At 34.5% G+C, this 23,831-nt stretch overlaps 1 protein-coding gene across 8 annotated transcripts in view; it reads left to right on the top strand.

Moving 5' to 3' along the window:
• DACH1 (dachshund family transcription factor 1) overlaps positions 1–23,831 on the top strand; it is a 354,099-nt gene that overhangs the window by 138,033 nt on the left and 192,235 nt on the right. For all 8 annotated transcript variants that reach the window (XM_030948579.1, XM_030948600.1, XM_030948611.1 and 5 more), the window contains exon 2: positions 11,214–11,329. In XM_030948579.1, coding sequence (XP_030804439.1) covers positions 11,214–11,329 — 116 coding nt within the window. The remainder of the gene's footprint in view (positions 1–11,213; positions 11,330–23,831) is intronic.

Below are 23,831 nucleotides of genomic sequence, written 5' to 3' on the forward strand. Positions count from 1 at the left end.
TAATTTGTATTTTATTATCATCTGAACGTTCAGTCAGGATTCGTTCTTGTTGTGCTATGAGCTATATGGCCAGAGCCAAAAGAGAGCTCTGTGTGCATGTTACGTTTGGAGATGTGCCAGGCACAATGTATGTCAATCAGGTGTCATATGGGCGTGCATACTGGCCAGCTGTGCCCCAGGAGAGTGTTCTGCAAGTCTTGGTGCCATTTTGCCCATCCTGGAAGTTGTATTCCTGTCTAAAAATTCCCTTACATGGTATGTGTCCCATGCAGCTGAAGATGAGAATTCTTAAAAAGAAGGATGAATTGGATTGGAGGTTTCTTACTGAGAGTTCATTTTTGAGAGTGCATTTGTAAGCATTAGAATGACTTGATGAATTTGGTCATTTTATTTTGGATGTTCTTTTTCTGCCTAAAATGAGATGCTTTTGAAGAACACATCTTTTCAAACACAATGCAACAGTAATGTGACTGAATTTCAAAGTCAAATGTCTTCACCAGGTACTTTGAAGATGAGCGGTAAAGGGACTAGTAGAGCATGTGCAGCTTCCAGTCACATAGTAAATATAGTATATCCATATTAAAAAGAATTCTCAGTAATTGATTTAGGCTTTTCCATAGAATAGATTCTTTGATATCTTCCTATATAATTCTGTTGTATGCAGATTCATAATGGAATTACCAGAATTACAATGAAATATAAATAATCATAATAATAATTTTAAAAAATCAGAAATAGAAACATTTGTCAGCTCTGTTATCTAAAAACATAGTCCTTGTACTACTTTTTAGAAATGCCTGATTAACCTTTCAGTGTTTCCTTAGGATAACACATTAGTAGCAGACTGTTATTTCTGATAGGACTGACTTTACGTAAGGTGGTTAAGGGACAGCTTGGGGAACTGGCTGCATTTCAGGCCTGCAAATAATTTACCTTCAAACACCAACTAAGGGTTATGGCAACGTGTTTTAAGGTATCACCAAATTGCATCCTCTGTAGCTTGATGGAAATGCACTGAATGACTTTTGAATTGTTGAAAGGATAACAAATCAGAGTATCTCTGCTTGATTCGCTGTAATATTTCCATTTGGACCTATAGTACTGTCTGGTTTTTTATGGTTCCTTTTTGTAGGATGGAGTAGTCTTGGACTGCTACTCTTTATTGTTCAAATTACTGTAGTACTACTGCTTTGGAGGGAAAACTGCTATGTTCATATGTTTATAGATGCTGCTCTGCAAGGAAATGGGAGGTTGTTTGTTTCTGTTCCTTGCCTTGCACAAGGAAAATAAAATACAAATTTATTTTACAATATTCCATAATAGAGTATAGTGACAGAGCAAGTCTACATCTAGACTTGCAAGGGTGGAACACGATAACACACCAGGCATCTTGATTTCACAAATAGATTTTGGGGACTGGCAACACAGATCAGTTTTTTGGAGTGGACTGTAATTTCATTTTTCCTTCTGAGTTCATATTTTACTCTATTTTGGAAGTAAAGTACATTTAGAGTGCACACAAGGATTTACTAATTAAAGGGCATCAACAAGGGTAATCCCTGTCTTGTCTCTCTTGGTCTGCATGGGTTTTCAGTGATGAGCATTGTGCTGGGTGTTGCAGAAACCCATGGCTGTTATGAGAGCTGGTTACTGTCCCAAACAATTTGAAGTCAGAGTGGCAGAGATGAAAGTAATGTTGTGCATATTCTTTAGCTTCTAGTTTTGGACTTGCTTACTGATATCAAATAGAAGTGCACTCAAAGAGTGGATCCTCTCATTCTGACCCCAGACATCATCTGCTCAAAGAAACCTGTAATTTTTAATGCTCATTAATCATCAGAAGATTAATACGTATTTTGTATTTATAAATACATGCAAACACAGATCACCTTATTTAAAGATTTAAATTCTTGATTTTAGTGAATACTGCATGGTTACCATCAATCTGTGTTACTCCAGCTGAGCACTTACAGCTGTACAGACTAGGAGAGAGTCTTTTCAATATTTCATACCACTACTGTTACTCTCAAATGTACAATAAAAGTCACTTTCAAGCTTTTATTTAGGCGGTTCCAGCAATTCTTTGGAAGCGTACGGTTAATGAGTGTGGGTTTTCAGAATTAAAAATAAGGTGAATAAAGGGCAGTGAACATTAACCATGGTCTCTGGCAGAAGCGAGTATAAAATTTTTCATAGTGAGTATAAAGAGTTTTTTAAAGGGCAAAGGGTTTAAGATATAGGCAACTTCATTAAAGAGGTGACAGTTCACTTGTTTCAGCATTTCATATAAGGAATTGTGGCCAATTAACTGACGAGTGCATTCAGATATTACAGTGGATACCCTGATATGATAGAACTTCATTATCAACTGTTATGAATAAAAATAGCATATTAATCATTGCACTGCCAGGAGAACAAGAATATTTTCACTAAATACCTTGAATAGTACAGTAATTTTTTCTTTTTTTTTAAGTTAAATCATTGTTGACGTGTTTATGTATCTTATATCCAATACAGATGGTAATGAACACTAGCTCTGTGACCCCTGGAGCAGTGGTGGCCTTGCACCTTATGTAGATGCTTTATCTTGTAGCATTTCTGCTCTTCTTTTTAAAGTGGTTCTCAAAATGGCAGCTGCTCCCCAGTATGTCCTGATGAAAAACAAATCAAATAGTATTTTTTCTAAAGAAGTTAAACAAAAATTTCTTTAATAAAGATAGTTGCTTATGTATGGTTACATATGTGTTCAAAAGAGGAGTATGCTGTTATATGGCCTGTTTTTGCTTTGAGTCTAATTGGTTATTTGTACGTGCAATTATCTGATTTATGTTCACAAATTTGTAATTACATGTGCAAGTCATATGCAGAGATGAATGCAGATGGTTGGAAAACAAGCCTTGAAGCAGGACTGTTCATTCCAACTAAAGTTCATACATTTAAATCATTGTTTCAGGCCATATGCAGACTCTAACAGACAACCACAAGAGTTAGGCTTGCTTTACATTAGGAATCATCTCAGCAACTTGAAGTAAAAACTTTTGTAAAAAAATGAAAGCTTAAAATTTTTTTTAGATTTGTGTCATTGTGGATCAAGCCTGCCTTTCTGGCCTATTAACTCCATGCTTGACATTTTTATAGTATATATAGTAGATGATGTTTTGAGGGGATGTTTTTAGAATTAAAAGCCTAAGAAAAGATGAAAACAGTTGGGGAAAAAATAGGCTTTGCATCTGTTATAGTTTGGGGTTTCATGTGGGTGAATAACACTGTTAGAAGGAATCATTTAGCTTGCATATTTAAATTTTGGGTGGGGTTTATGCTGTAAGGTTGAGTGAAATGGGAAAGGCATCTGTTATAACTTGACAGAAAGAGCATTTTGTGGGAAGCATGCACTTTATATCACTACTTTTTCCACATTTTTTTAAAAATTTTTTTGGTAGTTGCAGAATTATTCTGAAAAAACAGCAGTGTAAATTGAGGAAATAAATACAATTTTCAAGGTTTTCTTGTTATTGTTTTATTGTTACTTTCTTGTTTTCTTGATATTACCAGTATTCCTAAATAATTTTATCCGGGATCACCGATGCTGTGATTTCCGAGTACTGTTTCTGAAACAAGGTTTATATAATGAAAAAAAAAATCAATATGGTTTGAATCTTTGCATGAGTTCTCTTTAATAACTGCATTTCATTGTTCATTCAGACTTATTTTCAACTCTAGCTTCTATGGCTGTCATCATCAGCAGGTGATGTGATTGTGTTTCACAGTTATTACATAATCATGAGAGCCAACATACTTACATGTTTTAAGAACTTTCAGGAAGATCTAGTGTTTCAGCTAATTAGATGAAACAGTGAGCTTTTTGACTTAATTTACTTCTGACATCATAATTCTGCCACCCAACAGAATTAGCTTCATATCTTATCTATTTTTCACTATTTCCAATAGATTATTTACAGACCTCAATTTCATTAAGAGAGCAGGCATCTGCCAGTAATATTTTGAGGTTATGTACAATCACAGCTGTATTTAAACCTGGTACAGTAACTTAGGCCAGTAACACTCAGATTTCTAACTGGTTTTATTTCATTTCTTGCCCTTTAGATCATTCATGTATTCAAGTATTATGATCAGTCACAGAGAATCTTTTTCTTAGATTCTTTCATTGTGTTTGTAGTAGGACTTCAGCCATCAAGGGAGAACTGGCAGGTGTTGCTGTAATATATATTTTATATATTCTTGCACTCTTGTACCTTGTATCTTAGACTCTTGTATCAAGAATATTACTAATCTTGCTGAAAAGCAGAGTGATTTGGGCTGCAGTGTTGAGGAGGATGAAAATGACATGCTGTTTACATGACAGTTCTGTTAGGAAAAGAAATAATTCAACAAGGTCTTCTCAGCAAAAGAGTAGAATCCAAGGACTAACCTGTGCTCCTGTATTACTGCAGTAAATGACTTTGGAATGGGATGTGAAGTGAATATATTTTCTTCCATTTATTTTTCTTCCACTGATAAGCTGGTATTGCATGTCTGACCCAATATCCACTTTTTGGCCATTTTAGTTCAAAAATAGCAGTAAAGTGTTCTGTTACTGAAATGCAATAATAGTTCATCAGCATGAGTTCTCCACTGCTCACTCTGTAACACAACCTAATTCTTTTGGAGATCATTCATGCACTTCTTTATGAAGATTTTGAAACAGATCTTTGTATTTATTTTTATCAGCATTGTTTGCTGTCTCAGTAACTCCTAATATATCATGAGTTCAGCACTAATTATTGCGTGAGAACGTTTTCTGTTTAATTGTGAGAAGAAACATAAATTTAAGGTAATTGCACTGAGAGTTTTATTGTTTTACAAGACTGCTACAAGTAAAAAGGACATGGTGTGACTTCTGATGGTTGTTTTACTAACTGCCAAAATAAGTGTATGCTCTGTCTTAGAATTGCATTTTTTATGTTGTTCTTGAGTGGGAGCAGAAGGGGAAAACCTAAAATAGTAAAGTATAAGGTTTGGATCGATGTACTTTGTCATTTTTTTTTCCTTTAAAATGCTAGTTCATTGCATCAGAAATATTTATGAAGGTTACCTTGGCAAGCAAGTGTTTTCCAAGCAAAGGAATTAAATTACACAAAAGGTTTAGTCAGTCTTCCTAGACCTTATTTTTCAGTACTGACACGCCCTTGGCTCAAGTCTTGTGAGTGTGAAGGCTGCACGTATGATGAGAGCAGCACAGAAGCTATCCCAAAACCCAGAAATACCATGTGGGAAGAGTCCTCTGCCTGTGGTTACAGGTTGTCACAGGGCATCTCTGTCTTTGCATTAAGTCAGCAAGTGGCATCTTCAGCCCTTTTGCAGTGTCCATTATATGGTGAGCACATAACTACTTCCAGTGGCTGATCACCTAAGTGTCATTCAGCCTGCTTCTTTGAGGTCAAAAGTTCTGTGTCAGGCTTTGAAGCACTAAGGGGAGGTAGAACAGATGAGAAATAAAGCACAGATTTTCAAAATGTACCTAAATGAGATGCATAAGTGCTGATGTAGCTAAAATTGGTGTTGATATTCTAAACTGTTTCAGGCAGTTCTAAGAACTTAAAAAATACATTAAATGAATACACCAAATCCTTGTTACAGATTTGCTACCTATCACTTCTGGCATGTAACTTTTCCTGCCACTCCCCAATATTACTGATTATAAAACTGCCTGGCCAATGGTAACCTCACTGCATTATGTATGCCCAGCTACAGATGAGGACAATATTTCTGTGCACTAAACTTGCTCGCAGACAAGATTAAAAATAAACCTTTACATGTAGAAAACAAACCCTGAAATTCATTAATTTTGCAGGAAAAGCAGTTTGCCTTCTTACTACTGGTTAAGACTTGCAGTTTTCTTCATGGGTGCTTCAAGTATATAATAAAAATAATTTTAAGGAGTAAAACTTGATTAATCAAGTGTTAATATTGCACAATTGTTCCTCAAAATCAGGACATGAGAAAGATAAATCACAGAATTATCTCAACATTTTTGAACACTTAGTTTCCTAGCACGTGTTTTGCCATGCAGTTAGTCATCTGTAAATGCTAGTGATGTGCTCTGAGAATTATACACTACTCATGAAGAGTTTCAGCTGTTTTGGAGTCAAACCTTCCGTTGGTGCTCAAAGGTCTTAACAGAAAACAGTAGGAGGTCTACTTATCTAAGGCTTTCAAGGATGAGACCCTTAAATTTTAACATCAAGTCTGTCTTCTGGCAGATAGTAATAAGAGCTGAATGCAGCCTGGTTACATTTAAAGCCAAGCAGATAAGCCCATACTATTGTCCTGTTGTCTCTTTCTCGTCTGTGATTGTACAGGGCCAGGTTTTCTCTTCGTTATGTCTGCTTTCAATTGTTTAGCACTATCAAAACATTTCTAGGAGCGAGCTCATACTTGATAATATAACTGAAATGACGTAAAACTTTAAAAATATTATCAAAGCACAACATTTTAACTGATAAGGAGCACAGATTCTTCCATTTCTTATTCTTTAATTCAGCCATCTGTTGTTTTCTGGATTTGGTAAGGCAGGAAGGATAGGAGACTAATATATGTTGATCAAAAGACCAAGAAATAACCATATTCTCAGCCTTAAATGTAGCCTCAATTGCTTCTCATGCTAATCACAGTGCAGTAGACAAATACACCCTTTTTTTTCAAAGATGAAAATGCTACAGCCATAGTATTCCTTGATGTATGTATGACATTGAAGAGATGAAATACAAATCTGGCTGAAAATTGATGGATTTATTTTCAGTCATTCTGGAAAGTGTTCTGGTTATCTAATCAACTGATGTTAGTGAAGAAAGTCCACGAGACTTTCAAGATTCACTAATCTGCACCTTGAATTCCTCATTCACATAATGGCATATTGTGACTGTAAACCATGATAACTTCTACAAAAATAAAGATCAGGAATGTCTGTAGGAATGTCTTTTAAGACTTGAGAAAAGTCTGATCATTTTATCACAGACTGACACAAGCTTATAGAAGGCTGATGGATTTTCATGGAAATAAATAAGTTTAGGTGCTTCACTTCAAAAACTTGACTACCAAGTTAGTAATACATAGTCCTGTAGAAAGCTTTCATTTTCTTCTTCAACATATGTTATCTCAGGTATGAAAATTTAAATTTTAGAGCAGAAAATATCTTATTCATATTTCTAAAAGCAGAGTGACACTATTTTAAGACAGATGTCTTTTTTAATGCAGTTCACAAGGAACTGCTAACTTCCCTGTAGACTTCTCCCCTGGTCTTTAGAACAGTTATTCTTGTGGCTTCCTTGAATCTTTGTTGATATTGTCTGATTTCTGCTTTCTTTAATTTACTCTTTGAAGAATGGTATAGTAGACAGGAAGATCAGCTATGTCTTCCAGATGTAGCGCTGTTTCTTCCAGGGTCTTCTTGTGGAGTCCCAAAACACTCCTTGACTTATCTGTACTATAACCCTAGGTATTCACAAGGTATTCACTTTGGCTTTTGGGGCTTTGGCATTTCAGACTGTTTATCTTAGCGCTAAAAAAATCCAGACTTTAGACATCTTCAAAATCAAAATGGGTTATCTTTGAATGATTTACCCATTGAGATAATTAGCATTTCCATAAGAAGTCAAGTGTGCTTTCAGAAAAAACTATGTAGTTCTTCCAATAATTGTATTCAGATAAAACACAAAATCTTACAATGTTTTTTTATATGTCTATAAACGCTTATATACAAAATCTAAATTTGAGTAAAAATAGTATTATCATCAGCTTTTAAATGATGATTTTTGTATCATAGTGTCATTAACCAGAAGAAGAGGTTACTGATTGTTCTGGAATTTAAGTGTATCTTTTACAAAATAAATCAACTCATACCTATTTAAATTATGTTTAATTTTTTATACTGAAGATAAATCTACTGATTTAGATACAGAAATAGGAATATGATGAGTATTTTGAAGGTTTCTTATCTTAGAATGAAAATGAACGTGCCCTAATCTAAAAATAAGTAGGTCTTTACTATACTAGAGTTTATGAAAAATACCAACAAAATGATTTATTAAGCTATTTTTATCGTCCTGTTTATGATAGTTAAACTAATTTGCTATGCTTTTGATGTTTTTTTAAAGAGTTTATCATATAGCTATAAAAATGATAATGAACTACAAAACAACATGCGAGTTTTCAATTCTAGTCAAAGTGATTATTTTTTAAAGTATTGTTTTTATGCCATTTTCCCCATGACTTTGGTAATGATTCATATAAAATTCTTGCAATTCTTATAGTTTGAAAACTAATCTTACAAAGTGGTAGTATTTCAAGTTAGTACTATGGTTAATGAAACAAACGCTTAACAAATGACAACTAACAAATTAAGTCAAGTATTGCTACTCAACCAGTTATTAAGGACAATTAGATATATTCATTTTAATTATGTATTGCATAGTCTACCATGCCTCTAAATCAGATCTTCCAAGCCTTAAGAAATAATTCTTAATTTGTCTTACAGTGTTTTTCTGCCTTGTTATTAGGAAAAAAATGATGTTTCTTGAGTAGGTAAATTCCTTTTAATAGTAGATTGGATCTAGTGTCACTTAAAATTTTTATCAGTATTAAATAGGTTTCCTTCTCAGAAATTTCATTTAAATAGAATCACAGAATAAGCTGAGTTGGAATGGCTCTGTAAGACCACGTCTAGCTCCTGACCCTTGCACAGGACCATCCCCAAGTCACACCATGTGCCTGGGAGCATTGTCCAAACACTCCTTGAACTGCCAGGCTTGGTGCAGTGACCACTTCCTAGGGGAACCTCTTCCAGTGCCCAACCATCTACTGGGTGAAATATAATTTGTAATATTTGAATTGAAAGTTTAGGACTTTATGAAAACATTTACTTGGTAAATTTCGGAATAAATCATGGAATGGAGTTGGGTTGCTGGACTCATTTATGGCTTTGAGTGTAACCCCCCGCTGCTTTTGTACAAAATAGCACAAGCAATTTGATTCTAGAAGGTGACCAAAGGAGGAGTTCTGCCTTGGGTATTTCAGTATCACTCACCTATAATTTGCTGCTGACCTTTGTTTAGAGATTTGGTCCATGACTGTCTTCCCTTAGGCTTTGAAGAGGAGTGGTTTTATTCCTCAAAATCAAAGACAAAAGCATCCAGGCTTCACCATGGCTACATTTGGTAGTTAACATCAAAGAGAGTCTTTGCAGGTGTGAACTTGCTTTTTATAAAGACCTGGAAGTTACTGGTACATTGTGCATTGTGCCACATTGCTTGTGTTCTGTTATGCTGCTGTCAGACCCTTCAATAGTCATATCGCAATAGCAATTTGAGTACTTCATCATAGATACTTAAATGAAGCCATTAAAGTTTTCCTACACACTGGCATTTTTTGGTGGGTGAATATATTAGAAACACTCCATTTAAATCAGATCATTTTTGTCTATAATGTTTTGTTCAGTTTTATGTGTATTCATGGTATATTTATTTTTATTGTAAATCACAGTGGAAATATCAAAGAAAATCCGAAGACATTAATTTGGTTTTCTGAGCTGGAATAAGACAATGTTCTTTTTCTACAATTGTTTTTCTTGTTGTTTTGAACATATGACAATTTTGTTTACACTAAAGAAAACCAAAAATGCCAAACCAATCAAAGAAATTACCAAGCTTATAATTTTAATAATGACCTCAGCTCAGGACATTAAGTTAGGAATTAATGATCAGTTAAGGTTAATGACTCAATGCCTTGAGTCATTAAACTTCAAGAAAATACTCTGTACTTTGATTGTTTTTGGTTTATTAAAGTTAGGTTGTAGAAGATGCCAAAAAAAGAAAAAAAAGAAAGTATTTCCAAACACAATAGACACTAATATGAATAGAAAACAGAGGTGTTTTATTATCTGCCTCATTCTGCAGACCCAGCATAGCTAGAAATGCCATTATTCCTGATTAGAATTTTGTTAATGTGAGGACCTAAGGAGGAAAACCTTTCATACCCACCTTTCTTTTCTTTCTTGCTCTGAAGCAAATTAAGAACTTCAAGTGTTTGGCAGATCATAAGTTAACACTGCAGTTTTAGAGCAGCACATCACCTTATTCTGTGAAGTTATTCCACAATGTCCTCTAAATGAGCAATTGCAGGATGTTGCAGTGGTACCATGCTATGATCTGTACATAGGAATACAAGCCTTTGGATATATATTGTATGAGCAGGTACATATTTGTATATAAGTGGGCAATAAGTATTTTCATTGTCATCCGTCTCTAATTTGTGCGCTACTGAGGCAGCCCAGGAGTTGGAAAGTTGTGTATGTGAGGATTTAACAGATGAGGAGTGCTTAAACCTGAAGCCCTTTGTTTTTCCATACAGGACACATGTGAGAGCTGCTGTGATGCCTTTTGCTCAACAATATCGTACAAATAATTCCGAGTCCTTTCTGACATAAAGTAGTATATTTAAAGTAAGGTCTCTTAGTGAGATTTTCACTTTAAATAGAATAAGGGTTAAATGATAACTTGACTTATCTTTTAAATGACAAAAAATAAAGAAATTGCAAGACCTTTTCACACATTAGATATGTATTGTCATTTATCATCTAGATATCAGGCTAGCAGTGCGAAGTAATAAAACATATCATCGAAAAATGTGCTATAGGTCTGAATCACTCTTTCATTCCACCTCCCAGCTAACTGTAGTATTAAATCAAACAAGCAGAACATTTCCTTAGGCAGCCATTGCCTTTTAATTTCCTGAAGAACCTTAAAATATCATTCATTACAAGTACTACACATATTTGGTTTTTAAAAGTCTCATAAATCAATAGCAGGCTGACTGTAATAATTATTACAAGTTAGTGCATAATTTTCGTGCTGAAGGCTGCATGCAGAACTTTAGCATATGCAAACGAGGCAATTCAAACTGTGTATAGATATTAATATGAAGAAGCAGGTAACGAGGTGCAGGCTATGAATTATGCATCAAGAGCGGCTGATCTTCAATGAGGAAAATGAATTCAGCATGTAATCTAATTAGTGATGGAAGTCTATTACATCTAACTGCAAAAGCAACCGTCCTTGAAACAAATTTATTTACAGTCCGTGTTACCACTTGAAACAACTTTGAAATGATATGTAAGACAACAGCTTAATTGTAAAAATTTTTTTGTTTGTTTGTTTCAGTTCTAGACCTGGAAGGCCTCCTAAGAGGACTCAAAGTGTCACCTCCCCAGAAAATTCTCATATCATGCCACATTCTGTCCCAGGCCTAATGTCTCCTGGAATCATCCCGCCAACAGGTAGGATCGCTAGAAACACCTTCACACGGGCAATCATTTGAATTCATGGCTTATATCCACTTGTTAATAGATTAACAGTCTAGGAAAGCAGCAGACAAATATCACAATAGTTCCCCTAATGTCACACTATTGGTACACAAACATGTTGTATGTAATGGAAATTGTGGCAGCTTAGTACTTCAAAATAACTGAACAAATAATAATCCTTTATGAATTGTTTCCCCCTGTTTTTTTTCTTTATAAGCAAAAACCTTTCAAAGCATTAATTACCTATCATTAGACAATAATCTCCCTATTCATTTTTAATAGATCAGATATCTTCTGCTTTTTTTTGCTGCTTTGCTTCATTAGATAATGTCATCATGAATATAGTTGCCTGAAGAAACTGAGTTAGTTAAAATAACTCCATGCTGCACACATGTCTTTCTTAATTTTTCATCCTGAAATTCTATTTTTGATATGTCTCCTGAGGCTTTACACTAATATAAAGTCCTGTAACAATCTGTTTCTCATACTACTATTTTCTTTTGAAAGTTACTGTACCATCTCCTGTGACTTGCTCTTGAACATAGTTAAATTAAGAAAGGCTGTGTGGCAGGGAGGACATGAACAGCCGCCCAAAGATGGAGGCACCCAATAATCAAGCTGCTGGTGGTGCCACATTCTCTCTCTTCATATTACAGACCAATGAAACTCTGGGACTTGTTTCAGCAGAGACCACCTGAGCTTCTACTTCTTGCCCAGTTATTTCCTGCTTATTTGCATGGCTCAGTCTCTAACACTGATTTTCTCTAAGGAAAAAATCATTAACTAGACAGATCAAATAGAGAGGAAGATTACTTGATCTTGTGGACCGGATGATGGGTGGATGTTTGAGTTCATGCCCAATGAACTCCCATGATCACATCTCTCTAAGTACAAACATGATTCTTGGCATGATTTTCATCACAGATGACTAACATTCTCAAAAGAAATGCTCAGTTCAGGAAACAACAAATATCAGAAACTGTTTGAATGTAAATGTCTTATCTGGAGGAAGAAGGAAAGTGATGAAGGCTTAGCTCAGTGGACAGAAGGGGAGCTGTACTTTGTCTTAGGCTCAGGAGCTGCTTTACATGGTGAGATAGACACATAGTTAGAAATACTTTATTTGAAATTTAAAGTTTTTTAAAGATGAAGAGAAGTGATAAAATGAAGAAATGAAGGGAGGTCAGACAACAAAGATGGGTAGGAGAGAGGTATAGAGGAGGTATAAAATAAGGAGAGGGAAAGAGGGATGAAGGAGAGTATGGAAAAGTGTCAGGCAAGTAGAACTCACAGTAGTAGTCTGGGCAGGTGTGATCAGGAAAAAAAAAAAAAAAAAAAGGGGATTGAAATACTTTATACAAGAGAATTTACAGGATAAAATCTTGTATAGAAAATAAAGATTGTACAGAGTGAATGCAACATGAGAATCGTAGATGTGGGGAGAGAATGAAAGTTTTTATTGGGCGGAAACATTCATGTTCATGAGGGAGAGATCAAAAATTGCAGAAGCAAAGGGAAATTATTTGGGGGAAGTAAGGCAAAAAAATATCAAAGAAAAAATTGCATGTGAAAAGTAGGAAGGAGATGAAAGAAGTCAGAGACAAATAAGCAGGCGGAAAAAAGGGAGACAGGAAAAGAAACCTTGTCAACAGTATCATTCGGGGTTTTGTGTTACAGTTAATATCTAAGAGCAGATCACCTCTTGATTTTTTATTTTAAGAAAGCAGTTTAAAACCACAACTAATGCCTAAAAGTATCCAATTCTTCTTTAGTCCTTTAAAGCTGGTCATAACAAGTTAACAATAAAAATATATGGTACTAAAACCAGAGATCCAATTTCTTAGAGTATCAGCCCACAAAACCAGATGCAAGTCTTTTAAAAATGATGATTGAAAAAAAATAGAAGAAAATAATTCAAAATTAAAGAAAATAGGCATATGTGAGATTATCATTCATCAAATCCACTTTGGATGGTAATGCTTTGTGAGTCTCTTGCAAAAGAAGAAAGGTTCAAATGCAATTGCTATCACATTTGAACCGGTTTCACATTACATGGCTTACCACAATAGAAGGAGTGGTATGATATTTTTCCCATTGTGGTAGTGTTGAGTCTCAAACAGGACAAAAAATGTAAACAATAACTCTGATAAAAGAGAGCTCTGGGGTCTATTGTTCCATTAGGTATGCAAAGTTTCAGCAAAGATAAAGAGCATCATGACAGCAGTGCTACATGACAGTCATTCCGGCATTTTATAGACAGGCAAGTATAAAAATAGACTTACAGTCTGATCTTATGAGTTCAAAACAATGACAATTTGTGGGTCTACGTTGTAAATAAGTACCAAAACTACTGTAAGAGCCCTACAAAGAAAAGATAGCGATAACTGCGGTAGATGATGTAGTGCGATTGTTATGTGCTGCCACATTAGTTGGTACAAGAAAAATCTTTCCAATTGTAAAATTTTACTCCATATTTTGACTGTACATAAAGAAAACTTCTGAATAACCACTGACTAGTTGAGGTTGTCAGGCACCACTGGAGGTCACCTAGCCCTGCCTCTGCTGGTAAAAGATCACTCAGAACAGGTTGCTCAGGGCTGGGTACACTTGAGATTCCATGAGTATCTTTGAGGAGAGAGACACCGTGATGTCTCTTTGCAACTTGTTACAATGGTTCACTACTCTAATAATAATATTGGATTTTTTTTCAATGGACTTTCAATGGACTTTCCTGTATTTATTTTGTGTTTGTTGGGCCACATTTGAGAAGTCTGGTTCCATCTCTGTCTTTACCAGGTTTTCATACACATTAGAAAGATACCCCCATGTCTGTTCCAGGCTGAACAGTCCCAGCTCTCTCAGTCTTTCTTGAAATGTCAGGAGTTCCAAAAGATGGTTCTTAATTCAAGAAGTTTGTGAAGTGTGAATTTCCTGTTAGCATCCAGCTTTAAGAAAAAAAATAAAATTACCAGACTATTAAGTGCTTCCTACCCCCTCTCTCTCTGTTATTTTTTTCTTTGTAATAACTTCTTCTTTTTAAACTTTCTGATTGATTTAATAATCTGAGTGTAATAACTAAGTTTCCTTCCTGCCTACAAGAAAGTATAAGTGATCACACAAACAATTATGTGCTATTTAATGCTCTTTAAGTATAGAGGTCTGCAATTATTAGGTATATCCAGGATACACGATGCTATGATTTAATACATGATTTTTACTTGAAAATTTCCCTTTTTTCAAAATGTGCTGCATAATACTGAAAGAGAGATTTAAAGGAGGAAATTTTGATTTCTGAGATGACTGGTTCTGCATGCATCATTTATGTGTGTAAATAATGCTGGTATTAAGCTGTATCCTGAGATTTCTCGTGATATTCCAGTACTGTATTTTTTTTGTAGGAGGCCAAATTAAGGAACCCTTGAAAATATTTTATATCACTGATATAAACTCTGAAAATGCATCTAGAGAGCATTGCATCATCAGTTAGAATTAACTTCCTTTATGAAAGTATTTGGGGACTAAGATGAGATGTAGGAATGGTATACAGAAGGAAAATAAAAGAGAAAAAGGATATAATATTTCACATGTTTTTAATGAACTATAAATTGAAGAAGTGAGGATCACCCATCAGTAGATATTCTGTCCGTTTTATTGCAATTAAATATTACCCCCAATTGCTGATCTATCCACTGTCTTTCATTAAGGTCAATTTACAGAATGCTCCCAAATTTATAGAAGACTGGTCACTTCACAAAAGATAATCTTATTTTTGTGAAAATAAATATGTAGGACCTTTGATAGTGTGACAAAATGAGAAATGTGTAATAACAGGAAATGAAGAGCTTCAGAAATTGTCCAGAGAAGTAAAATCTGCCTATGTTACAAATTGTGTAGTCAGAAGAATTTGATGTAGGCTCAAACAGTTGTACTGACGTTTCCAGCTTATCTAGGTAACACCTTGAAATCCTTCCGAGAATGTATGGCTCATCATAGTTAACTTTGATCTGATGTCTCTGTGTACTGCAGATCTTTTCTTGGCTAATATGCTTCAAAAGTTGTCTAAAGTTGAAACATTGGATGATTGTAATTGTGATCAATCAGAAAAGTGCTGTATATCCTGAATGTATGATATACCTTTTTACTTTTATGTCTGGAGTAGCTATATAACATATAAAGTGATATTTCCTTTGTTTTTCATACAAACTTTAAAAAGCAATTTTTTTTTCACTTTTCTAATTCTTTTGATAATTATTCTTCAGTATTTTGGGTTTTGAAGCTGCTTTTAAAACTCCTTGCTTAATTCTTTTGCAACTTGGCCTACTGAGTCTGAAACCTACAGGTGACAAAATGAGTAACTGCAATCTCTTGTGCTTATTTCAGGAACTGCATCTTTCAAAGATAAAATGAGAATATAAAGTGCTTTTGGAAATTGCTGACATAGAGTGGGATAAGAATGCTCCTTCATATATTGATATATATCTATAGATATATCTTTGTCAATTAAAAAAGTAATTTCAAAGCGTTTTATTTATTACATTACTTTTACATTAAATTAGTCTGAGTAATTATTGTTGCTATTATTATTATTTTAAACAGGTTGCTTTATGATTCTGTGTAACTATTCCAATATGAATCCAGACTGTTCCAGTGTAAGGATATTAAGCTTCCTCTAAAATGTTTCATGTGCATGAATTATAACTGCTCTCCTCTATTAAACCGTTCTTTTTCTTTTCTTAAGTGGTAATCTGAAGATGTAATTTCTAATCTCATCCTTATTTTCTCTCTTGCTGTGGGTCTGAATCCATATAAGTATATACCAACTTCCATCTTGCACAAAATTCTTTGCACCACAAAGCATTTTTATGGGGAGTTAGAGTAAGGAGAGAGTTGAAAGGTTTTGTATGGATTGTTTCGGCTTGGAGGGCAAGCGTCATTCACAGATGCAGCAATTGATAAAGTGTGGTAATGTTTTTACTTAAGTAGATGATGAAATTATTTGGTTTTTAAAGAAAGATTAATCACATAATTAAATAATTTCATTTTCTCTGGCTCATAGTTATTGATGTTGTATTAGGCAGACTGAAAGAATGGTTAGAATATAATTATCGTTGTTACTCTATCCACATCATATTGCCAAGAAATGAAATCTGTAGCTAGAAGTATTTCCTCCTGACAGTCTCAATCCTGTAAGGCCTTAAAAATATATTTAACTTACTGAAATTAATAGAGTTGATTTCTGTGAGTATTCCAGGGGCTAGAAACTATAAATTGGAATTACTTAGTAATTTTGAGAAGCAAATCTATTATTCAAGTATTTATTTTATGCACTGGGATTAAATATTCTGAGATTCTGTGTTGGTTAAAAAGATACACATTGATAAAACTGAGTGCTGTTGCTTACTTATTTTAAAATACATTCCATGATAACACAGTATTTTGGTTATAAGTGTTAAATCATTTTTATCGTTAACCTTGGTTTTGATTGGTGTTATAGGATGAGAAGCTGGTTATCTGTTGGGGCTGAACTAACTTACTGTAGGAATAAGCAACAAAGTCCTGCTTTGAGAGTGACAAACTGTAACCTAATTCAAGAGACTGAACAAATTACACAAAACATTTTTGCACTTCATTAAGGAAATAGTCGTTATAATTAATGTGAAAGCTTCTGTCATGTTCACTAGTTGATGTATCAGTGGAAAAATAAACTGACTCAATTTTGTAAATGTATTTTTTCATAGTTTTAAAAATAATAATTAAGGTGTAATTCAGGCCACCTGTCATCTCCTGAAAACAGTCATAATTTTGTCATACTATCATCCCACTGAACAGCTAGCTATATTCTACTTTATCACAAGAGGATTTATCACTGAAAACTGCTTCTGGAAGCTCACTAATTTTAAATTCCAGTGAGTCCATTTCATTTTTCAGTCATAAAATCTTTTTAAAACCAAGAATTACTTGCAGAAATGGAACCCTTTGTGTTAATAACTTTTAATCACTAAGAACTTATACATTTTGCAACATTGTATCATACAACACTACATATATTTAAAGTTTAAAAGATACTGTTGGAAAACTGTGTAAGTCAGAGTCACAGCTCATGCAGGTTCACCCACTGCCTGTTGAGAGCCTCCCTAGATTGAACTGTTTCCAGAAATGCTCCCAGCCTTTTTGATGTAAAGGCAACAAGTTGGTTCACTTCAAAAGAGACTCTGGGATTAATTATTTAAGCAGCTAAGGTAGTCATGTACCTTGACATGCCCAAGGTACTCAAAAAGAAACTGAGTGAAGTTATTTAAGTTTTAAGCTTTAGTTATAGGCTAGTGAATCCTCTCTTCTACTTGTCTCTTTTGAGTACTCAGTATTAGGTTGTGATATGCACAGATTTATTACCTTTTAGTGGAAAATCTGAGATAAAAGTTTTTTGTTTCTTCCTGGATCACAGAATAGTTTTGCCTTCTGAAAGCTACGTTTGTAATCATACTGATTGCTGAATTTCACCATAAGAATGCTATTCCTGTAGCAGTTATGTAGGATCCTAGTTGAATGGCCATATTCTGTGAAGATGAACTACTAGAAGATAATAGAAAAGCCTTTAATGATATGTGATGATTTTCATATATAGGCAGCTTTTCAGGCTGGATTTAGCATGATCATAAAAGAAGAAAAAGTTTCTGACTTTGGAAGGGACTCTGTCCCCAGTTCCAGTTTCTTGTTTCAAATAGTAGGAGTATATTGAACACCTTGGGAGAAAAAGCTCCTCACTTTTCAGAACAATATTTAATTAACAGTCTGTTATCATAACAGTTTTCTGTAAAACAAGTAACGTGTAAACTGAAATAAAATTAAAACCAAACAAAACACCAAACTCTTGATACAAAAGAAAGCAATTAAAACCTTATTTTAAAGGCAGATAAGTGGTGAAGTTTCCAGTGACTACATTAGGACCTAGTAATGGAAGTGCTTCTATAGTTTTCTGAATCCCAACATTTTATTATTTGTAATTGAAAAAAAATTTGAAAATATGTATATTGCACAATATACTGTTTGTTTCTTAAAATTAAGTTATTCAAATTGTAAGCTTCTAAGTTGTGGTTTATACCGAGATTTTCTTGTTGCTCAGCTTTCAGGCAGAGTCTTTAAACAGAAAAGCATCAAGATAATCATAATCCTGTGTTTACAGCTTTTTCATATAATAAACCTGTTGGTTTTCCACCCACTCCTGCTTTTTAGTGAGAATGTTCAGCCAAAATAATTTGATTCCAAATCACTTAATCTCTTAATTTGTTCAAAATGAACCTTTTGTAGAGCAAGCAACACACTGTCATTTTAAACATGAAAAACAGAGTATTATTTTGTTAAATGCTGCCACTAGAAGTGAACCTGAGCTGTTGAATTTGGAATAACATCTTTGCAGACACTTCAGGCCCTTTGCTGTAGCAAAATAGAATTGTTGTAGCAAAATAGGGAGATGGTAGTTCTTAGGGTGAACACAGCAAAGTCTGATACACAGCTCAGTCCTGTCATGTTGCTGACATAGTTCTGCATCATCACGACCACGTGAAGTTCCTGAAAGTTATGGGGGTGCCCAGCTCCTTTCCTGTAGAGTTAGACTACTTATGTCCTTGCATGACATACTCAATGAAGGGTGAATGATTGTCTTTTGACTTTAAATTTGATTTGTGTTCAATGAAAATACCCCTTCAAATTTATATATTCCAAAGTTATGGTCTGTGATTTCATTACCATATATTTGGGGATTCTCTAAAGTCCAGGAAAAAACTGCAGCTTAATGTTTTTTGCTCAGTTTGGATTTTTTGGGGAAGGCAGTGTCAAATGTCATTATTTAATATGATTGTCTCCTGGTTAAGAACAATCTGTCTGCTGTGGAGTTTTGCAGATTTCATGCAAGGACTTAAATATGAAGGGAATTTCCAGAACATAAGTCAGGTACCCAAGTGTTTTTGTTATATGATGTGTCATATGATACATGATACCAATTACTTAAGTAATTGGTATTTTCAGGAAAAGTATGCAAAGAAGCATTATTTTATCTGGCAAGCTTTAGAAGACTACAACTCAAGGAAAAAACTTAACTAGCTAAGTACTATATTAATTTATTCTCAGGCTTTTGGGGTGTCCTGTGCAGGGCCAAGAGTTGGATTTGATGATCCTGATGGGTCCCTTCCAACTAAGCAGATTCTATAGTTCTATGAATGTAGTTTTCAAAGGACAACTGGCCACTGTGAATTGTCCTTATGACTTAGAGCTCTAGGAACATTGCCTGCATGAATTGTACAAGGCTCAATAGCATGCTATCAGAATTGTAATGAATCCAGTCTCAGCTGTTCACAGTGCACTGTTGTTACTAATGTTTTCCTGTGCAATATATTAGAGTTATCATAAAGTAGTCTTAACTGGGAGAAGGTATTTGAAAAGGAAGGTTGTTCTGGTTCAAGTTTGGGATTACAAGGCCAAATATTCAAACTTGATTCCATATCATCTGAGAATTGCCTAACATTCTCCTTCCTGTTTGGCAATCAGTGTCAGAACTGTTTAGTGATGTGAAGTTGAGCACATTTTGTAACGGTTCATGTGCTGATGAACTGTGTTGCAAACAGAAACCAATCCATAGGCTATTGCTCCTGGAACTGCTTCCAAGATCTTATGGTTTATGAAGAGCTGAGCTGGTAGTCTCAGTTTCCATGCATTCCAGATGCTCAGTTTGAAAACCTCATTTCATGTGAGAAGACTTGTCTTATTCCTTCAAAATGCAGACATAGATAGATATGTTGGTTGTGTGCTGTTTGCCTGAGACAGCAATTACAGACGCAGAGAGGGATGGAAACTGGGGAAGTAGCTGTCTTGATGGAAAGAAGGAAAGAGAGAAAAGGGGAGGTAAGGGAGAGAAGTTCTTTATGAATTGGTATAATCAGCTTATTTACAAGCTAGTTTGTTTGCTGTTGTGTATTAATTCATGACTATTGAGAAGTTACAAGACTATGTTGGTATAAATTTATATATACCAGCTATTTATATAATATCTTTCAGGATTTATTCTCTTTCCACAGTGTGTATGTGCACAGGAGCCTGCATTTTTTGCTTTTCTGAAATATTTTTTAGTTATGAATGTTCTACATATTACTCTTAAATCATCTTTTTTCAGCCCAGTCTTAATTACAATGAGATACTGTGTTCAAGCTGTCAGCAAATAACCTGATACTGCTACTAGTGTTAGAGATGTGACCTGACATTTAGGAAGAAAAGTCGTAGTTTGAGGAGAATGTTACTGTTACTACATAACGATGTTGGTTATCAATTAATGATGTATTAGTTTCTAGATAAGAAAACAGTAGCATGCTAGGACTAAGTAAGCTGGGGAAAGGGAAACTGCCCCTAGTTTTCCTAAGAAAACTAAGACGAAATTAATAATGTTACTGGGTTGTTTTAACTCATCAAAATCCATAAAAATGGCAGATAGTCTGACAGTGTACCAACAAGTTTTGTTGAGAATTAAGGTTTTGTCAACACTACCCTTTTGTTAGGGGGAACTGAAATTAGATTGGCCTAAGGGAAGTAGAATAAGTTGTCAGGAGTGTTTTAAATGGGCGGATGCTTCTATGAAATTTCCTTTTCTCTGTATTCATTGTGCTGTTTGCTGTCACAAGCATTAAGACCATACATACAGCTTGAATCCAGTTGCCCTTACTAAGAGGAAAGTTGATGGAGTAGCATTTCCTTCTGCACATGCATTTTTTAAAAGAATGTTTCCAGCCTTTATAGTGGGAATACAGAATTTGAGACTTGAGTTGAGCCTTTATAGTGGGAATACAGAATTTGAGACTTGAGTTGATGTCAGCTGTGTATTCCAATAATTTCCATTTGTGGTTGCCTCAGATTGTTAGACCTACCTTGCTAGGAGCCGTGAAATCAAGGATACGATCTTAGATAAGCAATCTCTCTACTAAAAAGGATGAAGTCACTTTTATGGTTTCTTTGACAGTAAATTGCATCCTTAATACCTATGCTGTGATGCATCAATCCAGTATACAGAGATGTAAATGTAATTATTTCATTAGAGTACTGACTCTGTAATGTCACTTAAACTGGGACTTCAGATGGTGAGAAAAGCTGTTTAACACAGTGCAAAAAATGAGAGAATTTCCCTGTAACCTTGCTTAATAAATGTATATGAAATGGGAATAAAAGAATGATGTAACTTGGGTGATTTGATAACCAAGTAACTTACTACATCACAACACTACATTACTTTTGTAAGTACCAGACTACAAAGAAAAGGAAAAAAACCCTCAAACCCTAAATGATTTTCAGCATCCTAACAATATTCAGTGTAAACATTTGAGAAGAGAAAGGTGATTTTTTTGTCAATCAGTCCATTTGTTTTGAAAAGATTCTACTAGATTAATATTTCATTCAAGTGGAAGAAAACAGTGGTTCCTGTGAACCCAGGGACTGTGTGACAAAACAATTCTTGAAGTATTTATTTTCCTCTGTTGAAAGCTCAGGTTATATTCAGGTTTTGATGTCTCAGATATACAGATGCTGAACACACTGAGGGCATCATACTCCCAGAGGTGAATGACAAAAAATACAGCACTTTAGCTTCTGCGAGCATCCTTTTTGTGATCTTTATGAAATAGTATACAGATAGTTTTAAAAAGTACAGCCATAAGAACATGCTTATATGCAATATAAATTTCTTGGATTTCTCTTAAAATTTATTTCTATTATCACCCAGGCTAAAATTCTTTAGGGAAAGACTGTTAGGAGCTGACATGTATGTAGAATCAAAGTTAATTAGTATTAACATTGCAGGGCATTCTTAAGTTAAATGAAAAAACCTCCCAAATGCTTGCTCACCAGGAAGAGTCTGGGCAAGGGATTGTACTATTTAGGCTGTGATTCCTGTGAAGAATATGACTTTCATAGCTACATTGATGCCAATAAATTAATAATAAATAAAAACAGTTCAGAGCTGTTCTTTACCTTGGATGGCAGGCATGCATCCTGCAGGTTTCAACTGCAGATCCAAAATCTTTTTCTTATTACAGTCTTTCCCAACCTAAGGAAAAAAAAATGATCCATATGTTCTCCCAAGGAAGAGTTCCTGGTCAGTTTTGTTTCTTGTACTGTCCACGGCCAGTTACAGAACATTTTCTGTAGCTATACTAAAAAATCACTACTAGGTTGAATGTCTGTCTTGTTGAGTTTCTAATGTGTTTTTTGTTTAAAGAAAGTGGAGACAAAGTTTTTATGGAAGTTTTATCTGTATCTTTTATTAGACCAAGTGCCAAAAACTCTCCGGCTTTTAGAACACAAGCACTTATGTCTGCTGAATGAAGTTAATTACTACTGAGGTCTAAAAGCAGCTGAAAGCAATTAAAAATTCTGATTTGGAAGTTCTGGTTTAAGTAAAAGCAACTTGATTTCTCCACCTTCTGTTCAATAGCTGGATACCATTTGTCCATTGTGTGTTAAAGATGATGACTTTTTTCATAAAATTTCTTGCGGAATCTTTTTTTGGATTCTTTAATTGCTTTCTTCTCTACTCCGGGAGAAAACTCTTGATATTATTATTGTAATTATTACTACCACTACAGTGTTTTATGATGAGTTTTGTTTTCCATTTGTTTAATGGAATCTCAGCTCAAATTACCTGTTGTGAATTTGTTTATATTGGTCAAAATAATAAACTTGATATTGAGACACTATATTTTCTCAAAGTATCTTGAGTTCCAAGTCACATGATCTGAGAAAACATTTACTTTCATTGTATGTGAAAAGGAATTTTAGAAATTTCTACAAATGGTCTGAAATCTCACCTTTGTGACATATTTTGAAGTTTCCCCTGAATTCTTAATTCATCCTAATTTGAGACATTTTCCTTAATGAGTGCTGATTCCAGATTGCACAGATTTAGCCATTTTGTACTATGCAAATGGTGCTTTACAAACTCACAGAATTCTGGTAAGAATGAGTATTTTAATATATCATCCTTCTTCCATCTCCTTTCTCAAATCTACTTCATTTAATACTCAGATTTATTTAATTAAACCTTTAATAACAAAAAAGAAATTTTTCTGGAAAGAGTAACAATAAATGAGGAATAACAGTAAATACTAACAAGATTTTCCCTGAGATTTTTTTCCCTTGCCATTAATTCCAAATATTTAATTCCCTCATCCTGTCTAGCTGACCAGGCAAGAGTTTCACAGAACTTTCTTTAGGCAATGGACTGGCACTTTAAAAGTTAAAAAGAATACCAGGATTTTATGTTAGAAGTAATGATGTATCTTTTCAGAACTTTTATTTATTTTTCAGACTTTATTTTTATGAAGTAATCAAGTAAGTTAATAGATTCAGTAGGCAGCCCAGATTAAAGTAGGACATAGGCAAAACGGAAGGATATTTAGTGTAGCCCTTATATAACTTGTAATCAAGTTGGGTGAAGGTT

This window comes from Camarhynchus parvulus, chromosome 1, assembly GCF_901933205.1.
Source record: "Camarhynchus parvulus chromosome 1, STF_HiC, whole genome shotgun sequence".
Taxonomy (NCBI): domain Eukaryota; kingdom Metazoa; phylum Chordata; class Aves; order Passeriformes; family Thraupidae; genus Camarhynchus; species Camarhynchus parvulus.